Genomic DNA, 25,797 nt, shown 5'->3' on the forward strand with positions numbered 1-25,797 from the left:
AGACATTCAGAAACCAGCAAGCCTGCTATCCCAGTCTGGTTAACCCCCTAAAAACTCTGATACCCCATTTCTAAATACAATATACTCCCATAGAGACTACCTTACACTGCGTTTAAAACCAAAATCGCATTTGGATCGAAACTCAGGCGGCTAGTCCTAGTCTTTATAACCCTGTACCTTCTTCCAGACGGCAGAAGCTGAAAGAGATCAGATTCGTGGGTGGAATTGGCCTGAGAACCACTTATGAATAGGCGATGACATTTTCCCCTCCGGGCATTGCATGTAAGGAGTAAATCAGCAGCTCCTCGTGGCCTTGCTGACTCTGTTTCCCTTCCTTCACCGCAGACCTTGCCTGGGCTGAGTCCTCACGCCGGCTCCTTTCTGCGGATGGCAGTATCCTTCAACTATCGCTTCCTGGCTCTCTTCACCGACACAGGATACATCTGGATGGGGAAGTCCAACCTTAAGGTGAGCAGCGTGTCCAGATTCGCCTTGGAAGCGGAGAGATCCGTCAGACTGCAAGGCACTTCTCTGTGGAGCCCATTGCACGAGTCCACCTTGGTCTTCTCCAGAGGGGTTAAGCTAGCCTCCCCTGCAACTGGGCGTCTTGTGGGTGTTTTGGAGCGCCTGTTGCTGCTGGGAGTTGCAGTTTGAACATCTGCAGGGGCACCAGCTTAGGGTAGGGCTGGATTCAGATAAAGGGTGGTCCAGGGTAACACCTTGTGTCAGTTCCGTGATTCCTTCTCCCTTTTCTGAAAGAGAGTCGACCTAAAAAGAAAGGGAACGGATTTCCTAAGGGCTAGAAAAGCAATGAGAAACTTACACAGCACCTTAAAAAGCAGAGACGTCACCTTGCCAGCAAAGGTCCGTATAGTTAAAGCAATGGTTTTCCCAGTGCAGTGGTACCTTGGGTTACATACGCTTCAGGTTACAGACTCTGCTAACCCAGAAATAGTACCTTGGGTTAAGAACTTTGCTTCAGGATGAGAACAAAAATCGTGCTCCGGCGGCAGCGGGAGGCCCCATTATCTAAAGTGGTGCTTCAGGTTAAGAACAGTTTCAGGTTAAGAATGGACCTCTGGAACGAATTAAGTACTTAACCCGAGGTACCACTGTAGTGATGTATGGAAGTGAGAGCTGGACCATAAATAAGGCTGATGGCCGAAGAATGGATGCTTTTGAATTCTGGTGCTGGAGGAGACTCTTGAGAATCCCATGGACTGCAAGAAGATCAAACCTCTCCATTCTGAAGGAAATCAGCCCTGAGTGCTCACTGGAAGGACAGATCCTGAAGCTGAGGCTCCAAGACTTTGGCCACCTCATGAGAAGAGAAAAGACTCTGGTGTTGGGAAAGATGGAGGGCACAAGGAGAAGGGGACGACGGAGGACGAGATGGTGGGACAGTGTTCTCGAAGCTACCAGCATGAGTTTGACCAAACTGCGGGTGGCAGTGGAAGACAGGAGTGCCTGGCGTGCTCTGGTCCAGGGGGTCATGAAGAGTTGGACACAACTAAATGACTAAACAACAAGAAAGTTGCTCTTTCGGTTTTAAACGGGAGCTGAGATTTTGCATCTGAAAGCTGAGATTCTGTGGCATGCACCCAGCCCTGCAGGTCTGCACAATTCGAAGGAGGGAGGTTTGCCTATTGGTGGGCCTGCGTCTACTCCTTGTTTTCCAAAAGGGGATTCTGCACCACAGCAGAATCCTAAATTCTGCATCCTGCATAAAAAATTCTGCAAATCATTCTAATTTTCATATGGTTCCCATTTGAATTGGCTTGCCACTCCTCCTAACTTTGCCTGGTTTTGCAAGGCACTGGGCAGCTGCCACCACTTTCTGGAAAGCTAGATCATTGTAGGATTGAGGAGGATGAACTTTGCTCTGCTCCGCCGTGAAAGCCTGTCTGTAACAAAGGAGGGGTGGTGTTTGCTATTGGCTCATGTTCGGGTCTAGCAGCGGGAAGAAAGTTCTGCAAAAATGTCCCAAGGCGTGCAACTGCCCATAAAGCAAAAATAATTGATTGACAAGCAGATTTTAACTTGCAAATACAGTGTTGCTGCTGGCCTATCTTTCCAGTGGTTATGGTGTGGTTCCATTTCCACAGCAAGCCGCAGCCCTTTCCTGCACGTAGCCCCACAGAGAGGGGCAGCTGACCCATTTTCCTTCCTCCCACCCCTCATCGCCCCTCTGCCTCTTCCCTCTGCAGGAAAAACTGGGCGAGTCCATGTGCGAATTTCGAGCTCCGCCAAAGCAGATGGTCTGGTGAGTTCAGCAGGCCTCCTCCCCTTTTGTGCCAGGCTTGGGGACTTCCCTGGGGTCCACCTTTTATCTTTTTATATCTTATATTATTGTCATACCATTTATGCACCACTTGATGGTAAGGAAAAAAACCCTCCTTTTTCTTTTATGTGGTAGGTGCACCCGCTCTCGAAGCAAGCAGCGCGCCGTGGTGATGGCGTGGGAACGGCGCCTCCTTGTGGCTGGGGACGCAGAGCAGTGTATTCAGCATCCTTGCGGGGAGAGGCAGGGGTGGGGCTGGGGGGCTTATTATTCAGAGGAAATATTTCAGAGTCTTCTGTAAGGGAACATTTGACTTCCCCCCATATTTACCATATTTTTCGCTCTCTAGGACGCACCGGCCCATAGGAGGGGGAGAACAGGGAAACTTTTCTTTTCTTGTTCTCCCCCTCTAAAACAAGGTGCGTTCAAGGTGTATTCACTCAAAGAAGAAGAAGAAGAAGAGTTTGGATTTGATATCCCGCCTTTCACTCCCTTTAAGGAGTCTCAAAGCGGCTAACAATCTCCTTTTCCCTTCCTCCCCCACAACAAACACTCTGTGAGGTGAGTGGGGCTGAGAGACTTCAGAGAAGTGTGACTGGCCCAAGGTCACCCAGCAGCTGGATGTGGAGGAGCGGGGAAGCGAACCCGGTTCCCCAGATTACGAATCTACCGCTCTTAACCACTACACCACACTGGCTCTGGAGGCTGCAGGCGGCTACCTTGGAAGCCTGGAGAGTGAGAGGGGTCGGTGCGCACTGACCCCTCTCACTCTCCAGGCTTCAGTGAAGGCAACCCGAAGCCTTTGGAGCACGGGGGGAGTTTCCGCTGGGCTCTGGAGGCTTCAGGTTCCTTCCGACCTGCTCTTTGGGGCTGGCGGGGGGGGGGGGAGTGCTGCTTTCCCCCACCGCCAGCCTCAAAGATCCCTGAAGGACCTGCTGCGCTCCCAAGGCTTCAGGGATAGTTTTGCGCAGCCATCCCCAAGCTAGAACAGCGAGATGGAGTGCTCCGCAGCGCTCCGTCTTGCTGTTCTGGCTTGGGAACAGCCTTTCTAGCCTTTGCGGGGCAGTGGGGTGAAGGCACCCCTCTGCCCCGCAAGAGGCTTTGCGCGCAGCCATCCCCAAGCTAGAAGAGCGAGACGGACCCCTCTGTGTTCTGGCTTTGGGCTGAGCTGCGCAGCCTGCATTCGCTCTATAGGACACACACACATTTCCCCTTAATTTTTGGAGGGGAAAAAATGCGTCCTATAGAGCGAAAAATACGGTATTTGCCTGCTTAATTTATAGGGCTGCCCTGTGGCAGAAGGGCTCTAGGGAGCCAGTGCTGTTTAGCGTTTAGAGCGCCGGGCTAGGACCTGGGAGATCAGGGTTCAAAAGGCAAAACGCGCCTGGCCCCTGGCTAATTTCTAACACAGGTACTGGGCAAGGTGAGCCTCTGTGACCTGATCCAACACAGGTCTTTTTTACACCGTTTGGTTCTGCTGGGTGTTTAGACGAGGGATGGGTAGACGTTTTGTGGCACAACTCCCAGCATCCCTGGCCATCCTGGCTGCTGGGGGTTGGAGTCCAGGAGCATCTGGGGTGCCCCACAGAGTTCCCCATCCCTGATACAGGCTGTCCCAATTCCTCCTTGGATTCCTTAACGCTGACCGCAGGTACCCTCTGGATGAGGATTCGTACCTCGTGCCAGAGCTCGATGGCGTGAGGATCTTCTCCCGTTCCACCCACGAATTCCTCCACGAGATCCCAGGTGACTCTCCCCTGCAATACTGGGCAAGCAGAGAGGACTAGAAACCTGCCGCCTCCTGTTTGAAAAGGGGAGCCCGCGTTGTTGTTTTCAGGACCCCTCGCCGGGTTTGAGCATCCTGGCCAAGATTCTCACTTCTTGCTTCCGTTTCAGAGGCCAGCCAGGAAGTCTTCAAGATTGCATCCATGGCACCAGGAGCGTTGCTGCTGGAAGCTCAGAAGGAATATGAGGTGAGGGATGCTTAGCGGGTGGGGAGGAGAAAAGGACAGCCCTGATCCTCCGCTTTGGTGTAGGACCGACTTGCTGGAAGAACTGTCGGAATCTGCGCTCGGCCAAGCTGATAAAGCTCATTTTCCTCTGGCCGAGCCTCCGGAATCGCCTCCCACAATAATTAACGACCTGAGCCTTTGATGAGGCTCCAGGCACATCCCATTCAGCAGAGAATCCAAAACAGCACGTGGAAGTGATGAGATTTATGGCTACATGCTATGCTTTATTTCTAAGCTACGCAGAGAGCAAAGAAAAATACATCGTCTGTTTGTGAGAGCAGAGAGCAACCGAGGAACGAAGGAACAGGAAACCACTAACGTCACATCCCGTCTCCCGTGAGACTTCCAACATCCTGGACTGTCTCTGGAATGTAAACAGAGTCTTGTGACTCTAAGCTACTGCTCAGTGGCAAACAGAAACTAACAAGAACAGCCAGGACCAGCTGGCAGCCTCAGGTGTAACTCTGTGCATAACCTGGGGAATTTCATTTTATTTATTACATTTATATATCACTTGCATCTTCCGAGCATGAGACGCTTAATCTCAGGGTTGTGGGTTCAAGCCCAAGCAAAAGATTTTAACTTTGACTCAAGAAAATCACCATTTTATAGTTCAAATCGGGGAAAATAAATACAGTAAATGGACAAAACTACAAAGTTTCACAAAATGTTTAGTGGTGTGTGTAGCACTGCATCCCCCCAGAAAAGAAAGTACTGTCCATTGGGATTTCGGCACCTAAAATTCTTAAAAGAAGGGCTTCGGGTTTTTTTTTTAAAAGAAAAAGTTATTTTAAACATTTAATTGATTATATATCATTTCCCAAAATGGTAGTAGTTTCAGGCCTGTTGCTTTATTACTGCTAAGCTTGCTGTTCCAGTCACCATCGGCAGGATGGGTGGCATATAAGTTTAATAAACAATGGTCATGGGCGAAGGAGGCACTCTTGAAGAGATCTGGTACCCACAGCCTGCAAGGGCTTTAAGGCTTCTCATTTCCCCGTCTTCCTCCTCCTTCCCCCTCCTCAGAAAGAGAGCCAGAAGGCCGACGAATACCTGCGGGAGATCAAGGACCAGAATCTGCTCCCGGAGGCCGTGGAACAGTGCATCAGGGCAGCCAGCTACGAACACGAGCCCGAGATCCAGAAATCTCTCCTTCGGGTGAGTACCGAAGGGGCAGAATCCGCTGCTTGTTTTGGGGGTTGTTATGGCCCCCTTGCAAAGAGAGCTCAGGTGTGGCAGATTGGGAGTGGCCGATTCCTGAGCTGTGTGCTGTAAGAGGTTAAACACACCTGAGCTACTAAAAAAAACCCCTTGCCTTTCTGCCCACAGAAGACTCTCTGAATGAATGAATGAATGAATGATAATAATAAATTTTATTTATACCCTGCCCTCCCCAGCCAAGACCGTAGCTGTCAACCTTCCCTTTTTTTGCGGGAAATTTCCTTATTCCAGCGCCGTTTCCCGCTGCTATCCCGGATTGTTAGATATCCCGTAGACTGTCCCCAGGACAGGTGGGGCTGCTGATCCCTTCTTTTCAAATCTGAAAGTTGACCAAGACCGGGCTCAGGGCGGCTAACACCAAGTATTAAAAATTTGATTGAAATACAACTTGAAAACAAGATTAAAATACAACATTAAAATGCAGCCTCATTTCAGTAGAAACCCAAATCAAAAACTTTGGGGGGGGATGAAAACGTCAAATCTTCACCAAGGCCAGCTATCCAGACTGGTCCTACATGGGCCAGAAAAAAGCCAGGGAAGTCCCCAAATAGGAGTTCCATTACAGAAGGAGAAAGGAAAGAGGGGGAGGGGATCAAGTTGATTCCAAGCCAAAGGCCAGGCGGAACAACTCTGTCTTACAGGCCCTGCGGAAAGAAAACAGATCCTGCATGAATGAATGAATCTTTATTTGCGTCAGACATTGGGCATAGCAATAAAACAACAGTACGATGTACAAAGAATAGAAATAAAAAGTCAGTTATATAAAATACATTTTAGAGTTTTGAATCAATAGTCAAATAGTGGATTCTGATTGCCTCAGCTAAAAACCTGATTGCCTCAGCTAAAAACATTGCAACCTTTGCTGTCACCTGCTCATCTGGATCTGCCAAGAGAAAGGATACTGGGGCAGCGGTTGGGTGACCCGGAATGGACAATAAAAGAGGGGTGATAATCTCATTCCTCAAGTCTTTATAAAGATTGCAAGCGCCACCGATTTGGTACTGCCATCTCCACAGGGACATAAGCGCTTTTCGTGTGGAACATGTTGGAATTGTCCCTCGAGTACAGCTGAGGGCAACACATTCAATCTTACGAGAGTAAAAGTGCATCTATATTTTAGAAGTAGTAGGTTATGCAGATAGGGTGCCAGAGAGTCGAAATGGGAAGGAGGAAAATAGTCATACCATGGGCAAAATTTCCTTATTGTGGCCAAGTTCTGACGCTTGATATCATTATGCACTGACAAATATTTGCTTTACTAAAACCCAAAGTGAGTACAGTGGTACCTTTGGATGCGAGTGGGATCTGTTCCGGAGCCCCGTTCGCATCCTGAAGCGAACACAACCCACGTCCGCACATGCACGGGTCGCAATTCGCTGTTTCCGCGCATGCACATGATGTCCTTTTGAGCGTCTGCACATACCCGAGCGGCAAAACCCAGAAGTAACGCACTCCGTTACTTCTGGGTCGCTGCAGAGCGCAACCCGAAAATATTCATCCTGAAGCTACTTCAACCTGAGGTATAACTAGCTGTTGTGGTGATAAACCACAAGAGTGAAGTTTTTGATAGATAATTTTAGTCCTGGTGCTGTTGTGACGATCTTGCAGCACTGGGGATATTAGACTGGGGGGATTTGAGTTTAGGCAAAGCCAATAGTTCAGTAGGGCTCTCAGTGTGTGTCTCTGCATGAGTCCATGCTCAGGGTTTGCCTCCTTCCAATCCCCTGTGCAAGCATTGTTCAGACAGCTTCAAATATTGTTTCAGCCATTCATTGACCGTATGCTTTTCAGACGATCTTATTTTTTCTTGATTTCATTCATTAAATTTCTATGCCGCGCTTCATCCAAAGATTGCAACATTAAAATGCGAAACGGGAGCACAAAATGCGTAGCGGAAACAAGAACAAAGGAAGCAAACCAGTAACCCCGCTCCCACAAACATTCGTGGAATTGAATCTTGTCGCATTAAGAACTAGAAACTTATATTTATATCTAATAATAATAATAATTTATTATTTATACCCCGTCCATCTGGCTGAGTTTCCCCAGCCACTCTAGGCCGCTCCCAATCGAGTGTTAAAAACAATACAGCATTAAATTATAAATTATATGTTTAACCCTTTCTCTCTCTCATACCCCATGCCTCCAGGCGGCCTCCTTTGGGAAATGCTTCATTGACAAGTTCCCGCCCGAGCGTTTCGTGGAGACCTGCAGGGATCTGCGGGTGCTCAACGCCATCCGGGATTACCAGATCGGGATCCCCCTCAGCTTCGACCAGTATCCTAGAGAACACAGTAGTAGCTCAGTCGGTATCAATCAATCAATTTTATTGTTTGTAGCCAATGGCCGTCACAATGCGATGTGAACACAAATCGCACAGTTATAAAAGGGGAGCAATGCATACACCGGAAAAAGGCAAATCTACAACGTCAGCTCAGCGGGGAGAGCATGAGACTTAATCTCAGGGTTGTGGGTTCGAGTCCCACATTGGGCAAAAGGTTCCTGCATCACAGGGGGTTGGACTAGATGGCCCTTGATGGCCCCTTAAAGGTAAAGGTAAAGGGGACCCCTGACCATTAGGTCCAGTTGTGGCCGACTCTGGGGTTGCAGTGCTCATCTCGCTTTATTGGCCTAGGGAGCCGGCGTACAGCTTCCGGGTCATGTGGCCAGCATGACCAAGCCGCTTCTGGCAAACCAGAGCAGCGCACGGAAACGCCGTTTACCTTCCCGCCGGAGCGGTACCTATTTATGTACCGTATTTTTCGCCCCATAGGGCGCACCAGCCCATAGGGCGCACCTAGGGTTTTTTTTTGGGGGGGGGAATAAATAATTTTTAAAAATCTCCCCCCCCAGCCCCCAGAACAGGCTGCTATCCGCAAGCCTAGGGAGCCCGCGGGAAGTCGCAACGGTCTCCCCAGGCTTGTGGATATCTGCCCAAAGGCTTCTCACAAACCAGGCAACTCCACAAACCAGGTCGGGGAACAGTGGGATGGCAGCGCTCCGCCTCCCCGCTGTCCCCCGAGCTTGTGGGGCTGCCCGATACCTGCACGAAGCCCGGGGTGCGCTGTGCAGCGCGCCCCAGGCTTCGGGATGCAGGCTGCTATCTGCAAGCCTTGGGAGCCCGACGGGAACTCCCGCGGAGCTCCCAAGGCTTGCGGATAGCTTCCTGAAGCCTGGAGAGCAAGAGGGGTCCGTGCACACCGACCCCTCTCGCACTCCAGGCTTCAGCGAAAGCCTGCATTCGCCCCATAGGACGCACACACATTTTCCCTTCATTTTTGGAGGGGAAAAAGTGCATCCTATAGGGCGAAAAATACGGTACTTGCACTTTGATGTGCTTTCGAACTGCTAGGTTGGCAGGAGCAGGGACCGAGTAGCAGGCACACTCACCCCGTCGTGAGATTCGAACCGCCAACCTTCTGATCGGCAAACCCAAGAGGCTCTGTGGTTTAACCCACAGCGCCACCCGTGTCCCTGATGGTCCTTTACAATCCTACAATTCTGTGATTCCAAGCGGCAAATTTCGTCGCGGTTAGCACGTGCACAAGGGCTTTTTCCTTGACGGCTGCTGCAGATACACACAGGTCACCACGGAAGTTTTGCTGGACAGGTAAAGACCGCTTCCTTGCTCAGCTGAGCTGCATCTCTTGGGCTGTTTGGGAGGGAAAGCTAGGTGGGAGAGGAGGAAGATTCTAGGATGCTTCTCTTTGACCCAAATAAAACAACACAAGTTAGGCCAACAGACCAAAAACGGAGCTGTGGACATGATTCTGGGTGTGTGGGTCCGAGATGGAGCCGAAGAGCAAGGGAGGCGTCTGCGATCCAGTGCATGGAAAATCTAGCCGTAGATCTGGGTTCAAGTCCTGCTGTTTGCCAAGCTGGTTGTTGCTTATTCCAAAGTGGGGTGGGTTTGTTTGTTTTTTGCTCAGTTCCTTCAACCAGAAAGTCTCCCAGGGCAGTTTGGGAATAATGGGAAAAGGTGTTCCCTGCCCAAAATCAGGGTGTGATAGGCAAGAGCTGCTTCCCTTAGCGGTCAAACATGGAGAATATCTTAGGGCCAAAGGTATACTACTCCTGTCGATGGAGGCTTTATTCTGGCTCATGGACAGAACTCTCCTCCATAAGGAATACAGAGGTGTGACTAATTCTCCTGTCTTTTGCACCCTAAGGCTGGTTCTGCGTAGACTTTACCCCATCGCTATCAAGATCTGCGAGTACCTGCGTCTCTCCGAGTTCCAAGGGATTAGCCGCATCTTGGCGCACTGGGCCTGCTACAAGGTAAGAACGTTTCACCCGTAAATCCAGATCACTGTGTTCCCTCCGCTGCCATCATCTGCCTGAAATCTTCCAGCAATGTCTCACATACATACAAACCTGCATAATTTTATCTGTATGCTGCCTTTCCACAGTTCAAGCCATGCTCAAGGCAGAACCCATCATGAAAAAATACATCACTACAACATCACAAAAGTAGCCACCAATAGTAAACACAAAAATATAAAACCAAACTGAAGAATTTCCACATACAGTCGTACCTTGGTTCTTGAACGCCTTGCGACTCGAATGTTTTGGCTCCTGAATGCCGCAAACCCGGAAGTGAGTGTTTTCCAGTTTGCAAACTTTTTTGGAAGCCAAACGTCCAACGCAGCTTTCGATTGAGTGCAGGAAGCTCCTGCAGCCAATCGGAAGCCGTGCCTTGGTTTCCGAATGTTTTCGGAAGTCGAACGGAATTCTGGAATGGATTCCGTTTGAGAACCAAGGTGTGACTGTACAGTGGTATACCTTGGTTTTTAAACCTAATCCGTTCCGGAAGTTCGATCCAAAACCGAAGCGTTCCAATACCAAGGTGTGCTTTCCCATAAAAAGTAATGCAAAACGGATTAATCTGTTCCAGACTTTTAAAAACAACCCCTAAAACAGCAATTTAACATGAATTTTCCTATCTATCGAGACCATTGATCCATAAAATGAAAGCAATAATCAATGTACTGTACTATAAAATAAATAAGACAGCATTGTAGATGATAAAAATTAAAATTATATTTTTTTCTTACCTGCACTGATGATGGTCATTGATGGGGGGCTTTTATCCATTTCCGCAGTCACACAATCAATCAATCAGTAGCTGAACTGGGTTCCACACAGTCACAAAAACAAATGAACCGAAAAAGCCTCAAAAACAAAAACGCAAAATAAATAGCAAAAACAAAAGCACCAAACTTAATCCGTTCCGGAAGTCCATTTGACTTCCGAAATGTTCGAAAACCAAGGTGCAGCTTCTGATTGGTGCAGGTGCCCCGGAAACAATAGCCGACAGCCGCATCGGACGTTCGGCTTCCGAAAAACGTTCGAAAACCGGAACACCCTGTGGAACGCCCTCCCGCCAGATGTCAAAGAGAAAAACAACTACCAGACTTTTAGAAGACATCTGAAGGCAGCCCTGTTCAGGGAAGCTTCAAATGTTTAATAGGTTATTGTATTTTAATATTCTGTTGGAAGCTGCCCAGAGTGGCTGGGGAAACCCAGCCAGATGAGCGGGGTATAAATCATCATCATCACCTACGATGTCTCGCTCTTCTTGCTGTTTTGCTTGAAGATTAGTGTGCATATACCAGCTGGTTTATGTCACTGAGCGCACTAGAGAAGCGGGGAGCATGCCTTCTCCAGAGCTTGTAGATACGCCAAAGAATAAACGGACATAAATCTGACATCAAGAATCACAAAATAGAGAAACCAGTAGGAGAACACTTCAGTCTCCCAGGACATTCTATACAAGATCTCAACGTAGCTGTTTTACTACAAAGGAATTTCAGAAATAGACTGGAAAGAGAAGCTGCTGAATTGCAACTCGTTACCAAACTTAAAACCATGGAGAGACCTGGTTTGAACAGAGACATTGGATTCTTATCCCATTACACATGACTAAGCCATTTCTCACCTTCTCACCCCTTGCCTTTTCCTGTAAGACCTATTGCAGTCGTTAAGAGTCGTCAACAGGCTCATCTCAGCTATCTGCCAATCTCCCATTCCCACCAGCCTTCTGAGTAATACCCCTCCCCACCTTCTCACTATATAGAAGGATCTGGCAACTTCTGTTTCAGTGTATCTGAAGAAGTGTGCATGTACACGAAAGCTCATACCAAGAACTAACTTAGTTGGTCTTCAAGGTGCTACTGGAAGGAATTTTTTTATTTCTCCAGAGCTGCGCATACTGGAGGATGCTCAGAGTTCTGGGGAATTGCATGCTCACCCCCAGGCCGTTTTCTCGACAACTTTCACTCTGCAACATTTGGAGACTACTGAAGACGCAGCTCTTTTTCCAGACTTCTGACACTTGGGATGTATATTTCCCCCTTATTTCTGAGACTGCATGTTGCTTAAAACTGTTTCTAGCGTTGTTATAGCCCATCCTTCACAATAATAATAATAATAATGATAATAATAATGCACTGTGTGTTTTCTGAATTCCCAGGTACAGCAGAAAGACAAATCTGATGAGGAGGTAGCTCAGGCCATCAACCAGAAACTGGGCGATACCCCAGGCATCTCGTACTCAGAGATCGCTGCCCGGGCGTACGAATGCGGCCGGGCAGAGCTGGCCATTAAGGTACGAGAGCAGGTGGGCTGGCTGAGGTTGGGTGAGTCCTGATGAAGCAAGTAAAAATTTAAATGGCACCCACTTAAAATGAAATAAAGGATAGACAGATGCAGCAACTTGGAGAAAATGAAGGTGAGGTTTATTGCTGAGCAATAATGGACCCAGTTGGAATCCTTTCCAAAAGACCCCGAAGCATTCAAGTTCTGAGGGTAAATACCTGTGCGCATCACAGATCATGAGACAATCATGAACGGCAGCGAAAAATAACCAATTAGCGCGCTTTCTGCCATGCTCCTGGCCGTGCACAGAGTTCACTCCCAATTTCTGCTTTCTTGTCTGTACCGTCTGACCTTTTCCCTAGTGGATGGAACAGGGAAAAGAGGAGGGGATCTCCTGGCGCTAACTCCCCTGTGCATCTGTTCATGTAGGGAGTATTGTGGTCAGCCCTTCCTGTTTTGGGTACAGAATTAGTCTGGAGCTGAGGGAGAGTTTTGTACCAGCGTCATCTGATTTATGGCTTCCCCTTTCTCTAGGGTGTAAAATGCACTGGGGGATAGGTCGGTTTCTGACTTGCGGTTTCAAGCAGTTTTGCAGTTAGCCTAGGCAAAAGGCTTTTTTTTTATTCAAATGGATTATAAAAATCATGGTAAGCCCTGATTATATGTGTGCATATGTGAATATATTGATAACTGATGACTGATTATATGAATAGCATAAGGGTAACCCTCCTTTCCTTGCAGCACTGAGGCTCAGCTACACCTTGGTAAACCGTGGTGCATTGTGGGATAGGAGCCGAGTGAGAGGCCAGTGTTGGATTTGTAAGATCTGCTCTGGGTGCTGACTCTTGGCATTCACAGAATCGTACAGGTGGTAGGGACCCCCGGCGAGTAATCTAGTTCCATCCCCCCGCAAGACAGGAATCTCAGCATCTTGGGTCTCTCCCAACAGCTACACCACTGTGATGTTCCAGACATCATAGTGGTATCTGAAGAAGCGTGCATGCACACGAAAGCTCATACCAATAACAAACTTAGTTGGTCTCTAAGGTGCTACTGGAAGGAATTTTTTAATTTTACGATACGAGGATCTTTATTGTCATTGTTCGATAAAAAGGTAAATGCAAAAAGTTCCTGCATCGCAGGGGGTTGGACTAGATGGCCCTTGATGGTCCCGTAAAAGTAAAAGGACCCCTGACCATTAGGTCCAGTTGTGACCGACTCTGGGGTTGCAGCGCTCATCTCGCTTTATTGGCTGAGGGAGCTGGCGTACAGCTTCCAGGTCATGTGGCCAGCATGACTAAGCTGCTTCTGGCGAACCAGAGCAGCGCACGGAAACACCCTTTACCTTCCCACCGGAGTTGTACCTGTTTATCTATTTGCACTTTGACATGCTTTCAAACTGCTAGGTGGCAGGAGCAGGGACCGAGCAACGGGAGTTCACTCCGTTGCGGGGATTCGAACCGCCGACCTTCTGATCGGCAAGACCAAGGGGCTCAGTGATTTAGACCACAGCACCACCTGTGTCCTTAGTAGCACCTTAGAGACCAACTAAGTTTGTGCTTGGTATAAGCTTTCGTGTGCATGCACACTTCTTCACGGTGTGGTTTCAGCAGGGTGTGTTTGTGGGAAAGGCAGCTATCCCAACTATCCCAGGCTGGCTAGCCCCTAAAAACTCTGATACCCCATAATTGAATACAATATACTCCCATAGAGACTCCTTATACTGCATTTAAAACCAGAATTGCATTTGGGTAGAAACTGTTTCTCAGGCGGCTAGTCCTAGTCTTTATAACCCTGGACCTTCGTCCAGAAGGCAGAAGCTGAAAGAGATCATTTCCGGGGTGCACACTATCCTGCACTATCTCTGCAGCTTTCTTATGGCACCTGGAAGCATAGATTTGATCCAAGATGCGAGAGTGCACCCAATTATTCTCTCCGCAGTCTTTACAACCCTGGACAGCATTGTTTTCTCCCTGCCCTTCAGCTCCCAAACCACACGCACAGGCCATAAGTTAATACACTCTCCACAGTACAATGGTAAAATGCCATCAACAGGTCCTTTGAGAGATTGTTTTTCCGGAGGATTCTCAGAAAATTTCAACTACGGCAGACAAACACGGCTACCTCCCTGTAACATGTTCAAGACAGTTTTCCCTGTTCAGAATGACAGACGCCCCCGAGGAACCCACAAAAGTGGAGTCCGTGGGCCTATTGATTAGGCGGCTGTTCGGCACCTTGGCTGTTGTCTGCCTAATACCGGTTTCTGGAAACGGCAGGAAGGGATATATAATAATAAAAATAATTTATTATTTATACTCCGCCCATCTGGCTGGGTTTCCCCAGCCACTCTTGGCGACTCCCAACCGAATATTAAAAACACGACAAAAGATCAGACATTAAAATTTTTACTAAACAGGGCTGCCTTCAGATGTCTTCTAAAATACAGTGTTACCTCGGGTTAAGAACTTAATTCATTCTGGAGGTCCGTTCTTAACCTGAAACTGTTCTTAACCACTTTAGTTAATGGGGCCTCCCACTGCTGCCACACGATTTCTGTTCTCATCCTGGGGCAAAGTTCTTAACTTGAGGTACTATTTCTGGGTTAGCGGAGTCTGTAACCTGAAACATCTGTAACCCGAGGTACCACTGTAGTTATTTATCTCCTTGACACCTGATGGGAGAGCATTCCACAGGACGGGTGCCACTACTGAGAAGGCCCTCTGCCTGGTTCCCTGCAACTTTGTCTTCCCTGTCTTTTAAAAATAGGATAGGTGCTTATTTCCTTGACATCTGATGGGAGGGCGTTCCACAGGGCGGGCGCCACTACCGAGAAGGCCCTCTGCCTGGTTCCCTGTAACCTCACTTCTCACAGAGAGGGGAACCGCCAGAAGGCCCTCGGAGGCGGACCTCAGTGTCCTGGCTAGACGATGGGGGTGGAGACGCTCCTTCAAGCATACAGGGCCCAGGCCATTTCCGACTTTAAAGGTCAGCACCAACACTTTTAATTGTGCTCGGAAACGTACTGGGAGCCAATGCAGATCTCTCAGAACCGGTGTTATGTGGTCTCAGCAGCCGCTCCCAGTCACCAGTCTGGCTGCCGCATTGCTTTTGTGAGAGTTGCTCTTGTGCTCAGATCCTGCTTGCTGGTTTCCCACAGAAAACTGTTCAGCCCCTGTGAGAATAGGATTGTGGGCTAGGTGGGCCATTGGCCTGATCCCGCGGGCTCTCCTCATATACTTACAGGCTTGTTATATAGATGCATTCCTTCGCCTTAGCTTTACACATGCATGGAAAATCAAGTCCTGTTCCCTGTGAGGTCAGTTAGGCTGAGAGGCTCACGGCCACCCAGTGAACTTCATGGCTGAGTGAGGATTCGAACCCAGCTCTCTCCCGGGTCCTAGTCCGATACTATAACCTCCACGGCACACTGGCAGGTGGGGCTGGCTGCCTCCATGCCATTCCTGCCTTTTGCAACTGCTAGTAGCCATTCTGGTCCCCTAAATGTTAGTTGCCTTTAGCTGAGATTCCTGCATTCTCCGGGGCTGGACTAGATTGACTCTGGGGGTCCCTTCCTACGATTCTGTGATTCTACGAAGTCTATGAAATAATATTGCAATGCAGTGCAACGCCCGTTGACCCGCAATGCCATTGTGTTTGCTTGCAGCTGCTGGAATACGAGCCCCGGTCTGGGAAGCAGGTTCCTCTGCTGCTGAAGATGAAGAGCAGCCAGCTGGCGCTTAGCAAGGCCATCGAGAGCGGAGACACCGACTTGGGTAAAGCGGAGACGCACTTTCCCTGTCTTGCCTGCCTCCCTGCCTCCCCGCGAGGGGCAGTACAGTGGCACCCCTGCACCTGATGTTTTCATCCCCCAAAAAGTTTTTGATTTGAGTTTCCATTGAAATGAGGCTGTATTTTAATGTTTTAATGTTGTGTTTTAATCTTGTTTTTAAGTTGTATTTCAATCAATTGGTTTTTATATCGGTTGTTAGCCGCCCTGAGCCTGGTCTTCGCTGGGGAGGGCGGGGTATAAATTAATTTTATTATTATTATTAGTAGTAGTAGTAGTACCTTGGGTTAAGAACTTAATTCATTCTGGTGGTCCATTATTAACCTGACACTGTTCTTAACCTGAGGTACCACTTTAGCTAATGGGGCCTCCTGCTGCCGCCATGCGAATTCTGTTCTCATCCTGCAGTAAAGTTCTTAACCTGGGGTACTATTTCTGGGTTAGCGGAGTCTGTAACCTGAAGCATCTGTAACCTGAGGTACCACTGTACCTGTGGCAGGGGACACTTTGTGCTTCTTCCAGGCTAATTAACAATAACAGCAGCAACAACAACAACAACAACAACAACAACAACAACAACATATTATACCTCCGCCCATCTGGCCGGACCTCCCCAGCCACTCTGAGCAGCTCCCAACAGAATATTAAAAACACATTAAAACATCAAACATTTAAAACTTCCCTAAACAGGGCGGCCTTCAGATGTCTTCTAAAAGTCAGATAGTTGTTTATTTCCTTGACATCTGGTGGGAGGGCGTTCCACAGGGCGGGTGCCACTACTGAGAAGGCCCTCTGCCTGGTTCCCTGTAACCTCGTTTCTTGTAGTGAGGGAATTGCCAAAAGGCCCTTGGAGCTGGACCTCAGTGTCCAGGCTGAACAATGGGGGTGGAGACCCTCCTTCAGGTATACTGGGCTTTAAAGGGCTTTAAAGGTCAGCACCAACAAATTGTCCTTGGAAATGTACTGGGAGCCAATGTAGGTCTTTCAGGACCAGTGTTATATGGTCTCGGCGGCCACTCCCAGTCACCAGTCTAGCTGCCGTATTCTGGATTAATTTCCAGGTGACCTTCAAAGGTTTGTCCATCTTTGGTCCTCATCCTGCACCTGTGGCTCCTAGAAGCTGTTGGCATGCGCAGAGAGACCCTTGGTTAAGTTCTGTGAATTGGGTATAATATTGCTCAAGACGGTCTTTGCTTCAGGGCTCATTGCTATCCATCTAACCAGCCTCTCTCTTCTTCATTCCCAGTTTACACGGTCGTCTTGCACCTGAAGAACGAGCTGAACCGCGGTGCCTTCTTCATGACTCTGCAGAACCAGCCGGTGGCTTTGAGCCTCTATCGCCAGGTGAGGTTTGGAGGCACACCTGTTGCAGGGGGCGGTGGCATGTGGATGCATTTGCAGGTGTACCTGGAGGGCTGAATTCGGCTGCGAAACACGTCTCAGGCCCTCCTGCAAGACTAAGGAAAGGGAGAGGTCTGGAAGCCGTGAAGAATCGGTGCCGCAGGTCAGGGGCAAAGCACAGAATTTGCAGGAATTGACAGTGCAGGATTCAGTCCCCAGGCTCTGCATTTAAACGTGAGGGCCGGAAGAAGCCTGTGAGGGGCCGGATATGCTGGCCACCCCTGTCGGGTTGCAGATCTAGGAAGAGGTTAATAATAATAATAATTTATTATTTATACTCGGCCCATCTGGCTGGGGTTCCCAAGCCACTCTGGGCGGCTTCCAAAAGAATATTAAAATACTATAACACATCAAACATTAAAAGCTTCCCTGAACAGGGCTGCCTTCAGATGTCTTCTAAAAGCCTGGTAGTTGTTGTTCTCTTTGACATCTGGTGGGAGGGCGTTCCACAGGGCGGGTGCCACTACCAAGCAGGCCCTCTGCCTGGTTCCCTGTAACTTGGCTTCTCGCAATGAGGGAACCGCCAGAAGGCCCTCGGTGCTGGACCTCAGTGTCCGGGTAGAACGATGGGGGTGGAGACGCTCCTTCAGATATACTGGACCAAGGCCGTTTATAATAAAAATATTATGGGTCGTTTTAATGCTGAGGATGATGATAGCAGGGGGAAAACATCCAGAGCTACTTTGATTTTCAGAGAGTCTGACGTTTTAATATTGTAGTGTTTTTTCTCATCCTTGCCGGACAACTTGAGACTTCAATGGCAAGGCAGTTTACAAATCTCGACCCACGTATACATTTTCATAATGAAAATTGGGGTGTAAATTGTTGATGACGATGATAATTGATGAGTGAAAATTGTAACAGTAAGTCGTGACAACGATAAGAGAGACAGTGTTGGAACAGCTGGGAAGGAAGAAGAGAAGTCCAGCGGTTTAAAAAAATAATAATTTTATAAATTGTGTGTTTTAGTTTCTCAATTTGATCCTTCTACATGGTTTTGTATGTGTTGTGGTACCGCAGTGGCCAGAATATAAGCCACACCCAAATATATACCACACCTTTAAAATTCGGGAGAGAAAAAAAAGACAATACCCAAATATCAGCCGCTCCCTCAAAATTCTGCAGGCACTCACGCCCGTTCCGTTTTACCATATGTTTCAGCAGCGATACCGTAAAAGCCAATTTTTGTAAGGTCGCAAATTTCAGCAGCACTCTAACTTTTCACAGTCAGAATTTGGAAAACCCGAGGTACCACTGTATTGTAAACCGCCCTGTGACCCTTGGATGAAGGCTGGTATAGGACTTTAATAAATAGAAATTTAACCCTTGGCTTGCGCGTCCCCAGTTCTGCAAATACCAAGAGCTAGATACGCTCAAAGACCTGTACAACCAAGACGACGACCACCAGGAGTTGGGCAACTTCCACGTGCGTGCCAGCTATGCCAGCGATAAGGTAAGGAGCTCCCTGGAGACTGGCAAGGAGAAAAGGGTGTCCAGGGAGGATGGCAAATCTAGACTTAGGAGGTTGCGGCCGTGTCTGCTCCATGTTTGTGTGGCGCAAGCCTGGTGGGCTCAGTAAACTGTGCAGAAATGTGCAACCCGAGAACCTTTCGGCTTTCGTTATGGAAGCCAAAAACACTGCCCCATGCGTTCCAACTTTCTGGCCCATAATAAATCTGCTGTGAGCAACGGGCGGAGTGGGATTCGGGGAGGGAGGTTGGTGTTGAATTTAAGCCAGAGGTTGCCCATGTGAAAAAGAATCAAATGGGGAAATGTGTGCCAGTTAAGGAAACTTGCACGCAGTTAACTCGGGTCGCAGGACTCGTTTCTCTGCGCAGAACTGTCCTACATAAATCTTTCAGTCTCCAGAGCTCTGAGACTGCAGGGAAAAGGCAGATTATTCATACAGGTCCAATCCCCATCAAGGAAGCAACAGGTTCCATTATTGTCCCTAGCCATTTTTCTTTGCCTGTATTAAAACGCGCAAGGGGTTCTTTTTTCTTCCACAGCAGATTGACGGGCGGGTGGCCAGTTTGCAGAACGCAGTGGATGAGTACTACAAAGCCAAGAACGAGTTTGCGGCCAAGGTGAGTGCGTGAAGAAGCATCTCTTGTGTGTCATGACCATCAGAAGAAGCTGCTGGGTCAAGCCAGTGGCCCATGTCCAGTCCGCCATCCAGTTTTCATAGGGGCTGACCAGACTGCCTGTGGGAAACCAGCTAGCAGGATGAGAGCACAAGAACTCAAGCACAACCATCCTGACAAGTAGCCATCAATTGTTGTTGTTGTTGTTCAGTCGTTTAGTCGTGTCCGACTCTTCGTGCCCCCCTGGACCAGAGCACACCTGGTACTCCTGTCTTCCACTGCCTCCTGCAGTTTGGGCAAACTCATGCTGGTAGCTTCGAGAACACTGTACAACCATCTCATCCTCTGTTGTCCCCTTCTCCTTGTGCCCTCCATCTTTCCCAACATCAGGGTCTTTTCCAGGGAGTCTTCTCTTCTCACGAGGTGGCCAAAGTCTTGGAGCCTCAGCTTCAGGATCTGTCCTTCCAGTGAGCACTCAGGGTTGATTTCCTTCAGAATGGAGAGGTTTGATCTTCTTGCAGTCCATGGGACTCTCAAGAGTCTCCTCCAGCACCAGAATTCAAAAGCATCAATTCTTCGGCAATCAGCCTTCTTGATGGTCCAGCTCTCACTTCCATACATCACTACTGGGAAAACCATAGCTTTAACTATACGGACCTTTGTTGGCAAGGTGATGTCTCTGCTTTTTAAGATGATATCTAGATTTGTCATTGCTTTTCTCCCAAGAAGCAGGCGTCTTTTAATTTCGTGAGATCTGCAGTGATCCTGGAGCCCAAGAAAGTAAAATCTCTCACTGCCTCCATTTCTTCCCCTTCTATTTGCCAGGAGGTCGTGGGACCAGTGGCCATTAGTTTTTTTGATGTTGAGCTTCAGACCATATTTTGCGCTCTCCTCTTTCACCCTCATTAAAAGGTTCTTTAATTCCTCCTCCCTTTCTGCCATCAAGGTTGTGTCATCTGCATATCTGAGGTTGTTGATATTTCTTCCAGCAATCTTAATTCCGGCTTGGGATTCATCCAGCCCAGCCTTTCGCATGATGAATTCTGCATATGAGTTAAATAAGCAGGGAGACAATATATAGCCTTGCCGTACTCCTTTCCCAATTTTGAACCAATCAGTTGTTCCATATCCAGTTCTAACTGTAGCTGCTTGTCCCACATAGAGATTTCTCAGGAGACAGATGAGGTGATCAGGCACTCCCATTTCTTTAAGAGCTTGCCATAGTTTGCTGTGGTCGACACAGTCAAAGGCTTTTCCTCTTCTTTTCCCTGAATTTGTCCAGTCCTCTTTTAAAGCTACCTGACTCAGTGGCCACCCTGCCTCCTGTGGCACTGCATGAATAAATACTTTCTTTTATCCATCCTGAATCTTCCAGCACTCAGCTTCATGTCAAGGCAGAGGGAGAAAAGCTTTTCTCTTTGCGCTTCCTCCATGCCATGCACAATTCACAAATGTCCCCTTCTCTAAACCAGGGTTTCCTGCACTTGGGTCTCCCAACTCTTTTTGGACTACAGTTCCCAGCATCCCTGACCACTGATCATGGGAGTTGTAGTCCAAAAACAGCTGGAGACCCAAGTGTGGGAATGAAATGAATGAAAAGGGCGGAGGAGAGGTTGACTGCATGCAGGCATCGTCTCATATTGTTTGGAAAACACCCTGGGGAACTGGGGACCTTCAGTCTCAGCAACTGCTTTGTGGGGACAAGAGTGATGGGACAAGAGGGACAAGACCCACCAGAGATGAATTGCTGTGCTCCTTAGGCTTGGCACTCAAGATCCTAATAGAGTTACTGTATTTTTCGCTCTATAGGACGCACCCGACCATAGGACGCACCTTGTTTTAGAGGGGGAGAACAAGAAAAAAAAATCTCCCCCTCTCTGCTCAGTGGCCCTTCAGCGAAGCGGCAGGAGAAACAGAGCCCCTGCCATTTCTCCTCCCGCTTCACTGAAGGGGCGCCGCGTAGCTCTTCCTCTCTGCTGAAGCCAGGAGAGTCTTGCTCTCCCGGCTTCAGCAAAAGGAACCCAAAGCCTATGGAGCGCAGCGCGAGTTCCTGCTGCGCTCCAAAGGCTTCAGGCGGCCATCCCTGAAGCCTGGAGAACGAGAGGGGTCGGTGCGCACCGACCCCTCTTGCTCTCCAGGCTTCAGCGAAAGCAACGCGAAGCCTCCGGAGCGCGGAGGGAGCGCTCCCTCTGCCCTTCGGAGGCTTCGCGTTGCTATCGCTGAAGCCAAGGGGCCTGCATTTGCTCCATAGGACGCACACACATTTCCTCTTAATTTTTGGAGTGGAAAAAGTGCGTCATACAGAGCGAAAAATACGGTAATTCCACTTGCTTCGTATGTTTGACTGCTGGCTCTCTCCTGTCGCCCCTGAAGGGAACGCAGCCCCCACACTGAAAAAGGCCAGGGGGTCCCTTTGTCTGTCCGCCTGCAGCGTCCTCTAAGTCTCCCTCTCTCTCCTCGCCTTCCCTTTCCAGGCCACCGAAGACCAGATCAAGCTCCTCCGCAGTCAGCGGCGTCTCCAGGCCGACTTTGACAAGCCCTACCTGGATGAGTCCCTCCATGACACCGTCTACAACCTCATCCTAGAGGGGAACCACAAGCGAGCGGAGCAGTTCTACCGCGACTTCAAGATCCCCGACAAACGGTTGGGGCAGTGTGGGGAGTGGCAGGGAGGGAGCGAGGATCCCCTGCCCCAATGTTCAGACCCCTGGGCTCTCACTTGTGGGGTGCCTCAGGGTTCCGTCCTCTCTCCCATGCTTTTTAACATCTATATGAAGCTGCAGGGAGAGATCATCAGGGGGTTTGGGCTGGGTGTCCATCAATATGCGGATGATACCCAGCTCTACCTCTCTTTCAAATCAGAACCAGTGAAGGCAGTGAAGGTCCTATGTGAGTGTCTGGAGGTGGTTGGAGGATGGCTGGCGGCTAACAGATTGAGGTTGAATCCTGACAAGACAGAAGTACTGTTTTTGGGAGACAGGGGGCGGGCAGGTGTGGAGGATTCCCTGGTCCTGAATGGGGTAACTGTGCCCCTGAAGGACCAGGTGCGCAGCCTGGGAGTCATTTTGGACTCACAGCTGTCCATGGAGGCACAGGTCAAATCTGTGTCCAGGGCAGCTGTTTATCAGCTGCATCTGGTATGCAGGCTGAGACCCTACCTGCCTGCAGACTGTCTTGCCAGAGTGGTGCATGCTCTGGTTATCTCCCGCTTGGACTACTGCAATGCGCTCTATGTGGGGCTACCTTTGAAGGTGACCCAGAAACTGCAATTAATCCAGAATGCGGCAGCTAGACGGGTGACTGGGAGTGGCCACCGGGACCACATAACACCAGTCCTGAGAGATCTGCATTGGCTCCCAGTACGTTTCCGAGCACAATTCAAAGTGTTGGTGTTGACCTTTAAAGCCCTAAACTGCCTTGATCCTCTATACCTGAAGGAGCGTCTCCACCCCGATCGTTCAGCCCGGACACTGAGGTCCAGTGCTGAGGGCCTTCTGGCGGTTCCCTCGCTGCGAGAAGTGAAGTTACAGGGAACCAGACAGAGGGCCTTCTCGGTAGTGGCACCCACCCTGTGGAACACCCTCCCTTAAGATGTGAAGGAAATAAGCAGCTATCTTCTCTTTAAAATACATCTGAAGGCAGCCCTGTTTAGGGAGGTTTTTAATATTTAATGGAAGCCTCCCAGAGTGGCTGGGGAAACTCAGCCAGATGGGCGGGGTATAAATAATAAATTATTATTATTATATTATGATGATCAAGAGTCACATGGGATAGTTGAGTGGAGAAAGCACCCCAAATACCCTCGGCCCAGTTCCCCACTCCTCCACCGTACAGCCTAGCCCCATAATCTGGGGCAGGGATTTGGGGAACCGGCCTTCCCCCAGGGCACTCTCTCCAGGCCACGTCCCTTGCGCCCCCCCCCCCGGAGTGTTTTAGCCTGGCTGGGATGGGCCCTTGAATGCTGGTCACGCCTCCTCCTTGCCTGGGGGGAGCATAGTGCATTATAATAAATAATAATAACTGTTATTTATACCCCGCCCTCCCTGGCCAGAGCCGGGCTCAGAGCGGCTAACACCAGTAAAATTACTGTAAGAATATAATAGGGGGGGAAAACAACCAATTTAAAATACAGTGGTGCCTCGCAAGACGAAATTAATTCATTCCGCAAGTTTTTTCTTCTTGCGAGTTTTTCGTCTTGCGAAGCACGGTTTCCCATAGGAATGCATTGAAAATCAATCAATGCGTTCCTATGGAGACCGTCCGGGGACAGAGGGGACCTGTTTTAAAGCAAGGGAAGGGGCAGCGGGGAGAATCGCTTCTCCCCGTTGCCGCCCCTTGCTTCAAAAGAGGGGACAGAGGGGAAGGCGTGCGCGCGCCTTCCCCTCTCTCCCCGGACCCCGGACCTCTGTCCCCGGAGATTGCGGGGCTGGCAACGGGGAGAAGCGATCTTCTCCCCGCCGCCCCTTGCTTCAAAAGAGGTCCGGGGTGCGGGGGCAAGCTTCGTTTTGCGAAGCAAGCCGAAAACGAAAAAACCTTTCGTCTTGCAAGTTTTTCGTCTCGCGAGGCGTTCGTCTTGCGGGCCACCACTGTACAGGTTAAAACGTGCCCTTTGTTCCTGGATAGCCACGCCTAGTGACATGCAAAAGGAAGGATGCTCCAGCCCAGGAGGAAACAGGAAGTTCCGACTAGCTGGACCAAACATCCCCTTGCATGTCCACTCTAGGAAAACAAGGAATGTTGTACTTGACTGCTACTTATGTATCACATCCCACAGACTGGAGGTCCAACGTTTCTCAGATCCTTGAGAACCACCCTCCCCCAAATATAGACACACTTTTCTTGGTCTGGCCAGCATGGCACTTGTGACGCTGTCCCCTTCTTGCACTGTTAGGTTCTGGTGGCTGAAGATCAGTGCCTTGGCTGAGCAAGGAGACTGGGAAGAGCTGGAGAAGTTCTCTAAGTCCAAGAAGTCCCCCATTGGATACTTGGTAAGGAAGGACGTTGGAGGGGGCAGGAGACTGTCCAGGCTTGGAGCCCGGCCTTGTTCAGTGATTTCCTGGGCATCAGCCTTGGGGGTGCTTATTTGAGATTTCTGCATCGCTGGAGGTTGTGCTAGACAAATGTGGCATTCCCAAAGCAAAGGAAGGATTGGACTCTGATTAATCTTAGTGATAGGTAATTTATTACGGTCGGAGGCCAGCTTATAAAACGCACTTGGGGGTACAGTCACAGAAGGAAAACAGACAATTAAAACAATGTACAACAATAAACTATCCCAGGGAGTTGACCCAGAGTCACCCATGGAACCGAGTTTGGGGATTTTCATGATGGACTATTTTGAGTTGGAAGATGGTTTACACCTACAGATCTGTACACAGAATCTGGCGACCATCCAGGTCATCTTCTGATCTTTGCCTAACAAGAAAAGGTCAAATATTTGCTTTTGCGGGAGGTCGGCGAGCCTCACCAGTAGGGGATCAGTGGTCTCACTACGTGCCTCTTCGTAAAAGGGACGTCTAAAGAACAAGTGTTCTGGGCTTCCTATCTCTCCCAATGGACAGGTGCAAAGTCTCTGAGCGTACGGGACTTTTCTGAAGGCTCCTTCCAGGACCAGCGAGGGAAGAGCCGAGCTTCTGGCGAGTGTAAAAGCCCTTCTTGCATTTCTAGATACGAGAAAGAAGAGATATGCTGCCAGTGTGGCTATATCTCTCTCGATTTCTCCAATCTTATAGTTGGGGCACCTTGCGCAGTCCTGTTGTCTCTCAGTGCCTAATATTCTTTGCCTGACTGTATCATCCTCCAAGTCCCCAGATGTGTCTCAAACACATGGGTTAGAAGCGGGGATGATGAGAGTGGAGGCTAACATCTGCCTAACATCAATCTACAAATGGCTGACATTGAATCTGCTCCCCCGAAGGATTGCCCCATTGATCCTCTGCTATCAATTCCAGTCAGGCTGGCAGACTGCAGTCCTGAACACTCTCCCAGAAACTGGGTTTTCCCCCTCAAGCCCTTCTAAGTCTGGGGTTGGGCCAGGCAAAAGCTACAGTCAGGCAAGAAAAAAATTAAAAAAATCTTAGTGTATTTTTGGTCTTTGTTGGAAGCCGCCCAGAGTGGCTGGGGAAACCCATCCAGATGGGCGGGGTACAAATAAATTATTATTATTATTATTATTATTATTATTATTATTATTAGAATACACACAAGACTTGACCAGCAAGACTCTGGGAGGGGTGCGTATAATAATCGGCCCAGGTTGTTTTATTCACAAAAGAACTTTTTACACAGTGTTCGTAAGAACCAATCAGAGTTCCTCTGAGCATTTCAAAAACCCCACGTGGGACAAAGTCAGATCAAAAGAAATTCTTTTAACTACAAAGACTACTCTGAGCATGCATACACAATCTGAGAGTA

At 49.0% G+C, this 25,797-nt stretch overlaps 1 protein-coding gene across 1 annotated transcript in view; it reads left to right on the top strand.

Moving 5' to 3' along the window:
• Positions 1 to 25,797, top strand: part of VPS16 (VPS16 core subunit of CORVET and HOPS complexes) — a 44,752-nt gene that overhangs the window by 15,913 nt on the left and 3,042 nt on the right. The window contains exons 7-22 of the mRNA XM_082236397.1: positions 346 to 468; positions 2,208 to 2,263; positions 2,417 to 2,506; positions 3,933 to 4,027; positions 4,178 to 4,254; positions 5,320 to 5,451; positions 7,664 to 7,791; positions 9,089 to 9,124; positions 9,684 to 9,792; positions 11,987 to 12,121; positions 15,776 to 15,884; positions 17,145 to 17,242; positions 18,645 to 18,752; positions 19,309 to 19,386; positions 21,858 to 22,027; positions 24,275 to 24,371. Of these exons, the coding sequence (XP_082092523.1) occupies positions 346 to 468; positions 2,208 to 2,263; positions 2,417 to 2,506; positions 3,933 to 4,027; positions 4,178 to 4,254; positions 5,320 to 5,451; positions 7,664 to 7,791; positions 9,089 to 9,124; positions 9,684 to 9,792; positions 11,987 to 12,121; positions 15,776 to 15,884; positions 17,145 to 17,242; positions 18,645 to 18,752; positions 19,309 to 19,386; positions 21,858 to 22,027; positions 24,275 to 24,371 (1,641 nt within the window). The remainder of the gene's footprint in view (positions 1 to 345; positions 469 to 2,207; positions 2,264 to 2,416; positions 2,507 to 3,932; positions 4,028 to 4,177; positions 4,255 to 5,319; positions 5,452 to 7,663; positions 7,792 to 9,088; positions 9,125 to 9,683; positions 9,793 to 11,986; positions 12,122 to 15,775; positions 15,885 to 17,144; positions 17,243 to 18,644; positions 18,753 to 19,308; positions 19,387 to 21,857; positions 22,028 to 24,274; positions 24,372 to 25,797) is intronic.

The sequence above is a fragment of the Podarcis vaucheri genome (genome assembly GCF_965113315.1).
Source record: "Podarcis vaucheri genome assembly, chromosome: 9".
NCBI lineage: Eukaryota > Metazoa > Chordata > Lepidosauria > Squamata > Lacertidae > Podarcis > Podarcis vaucheri.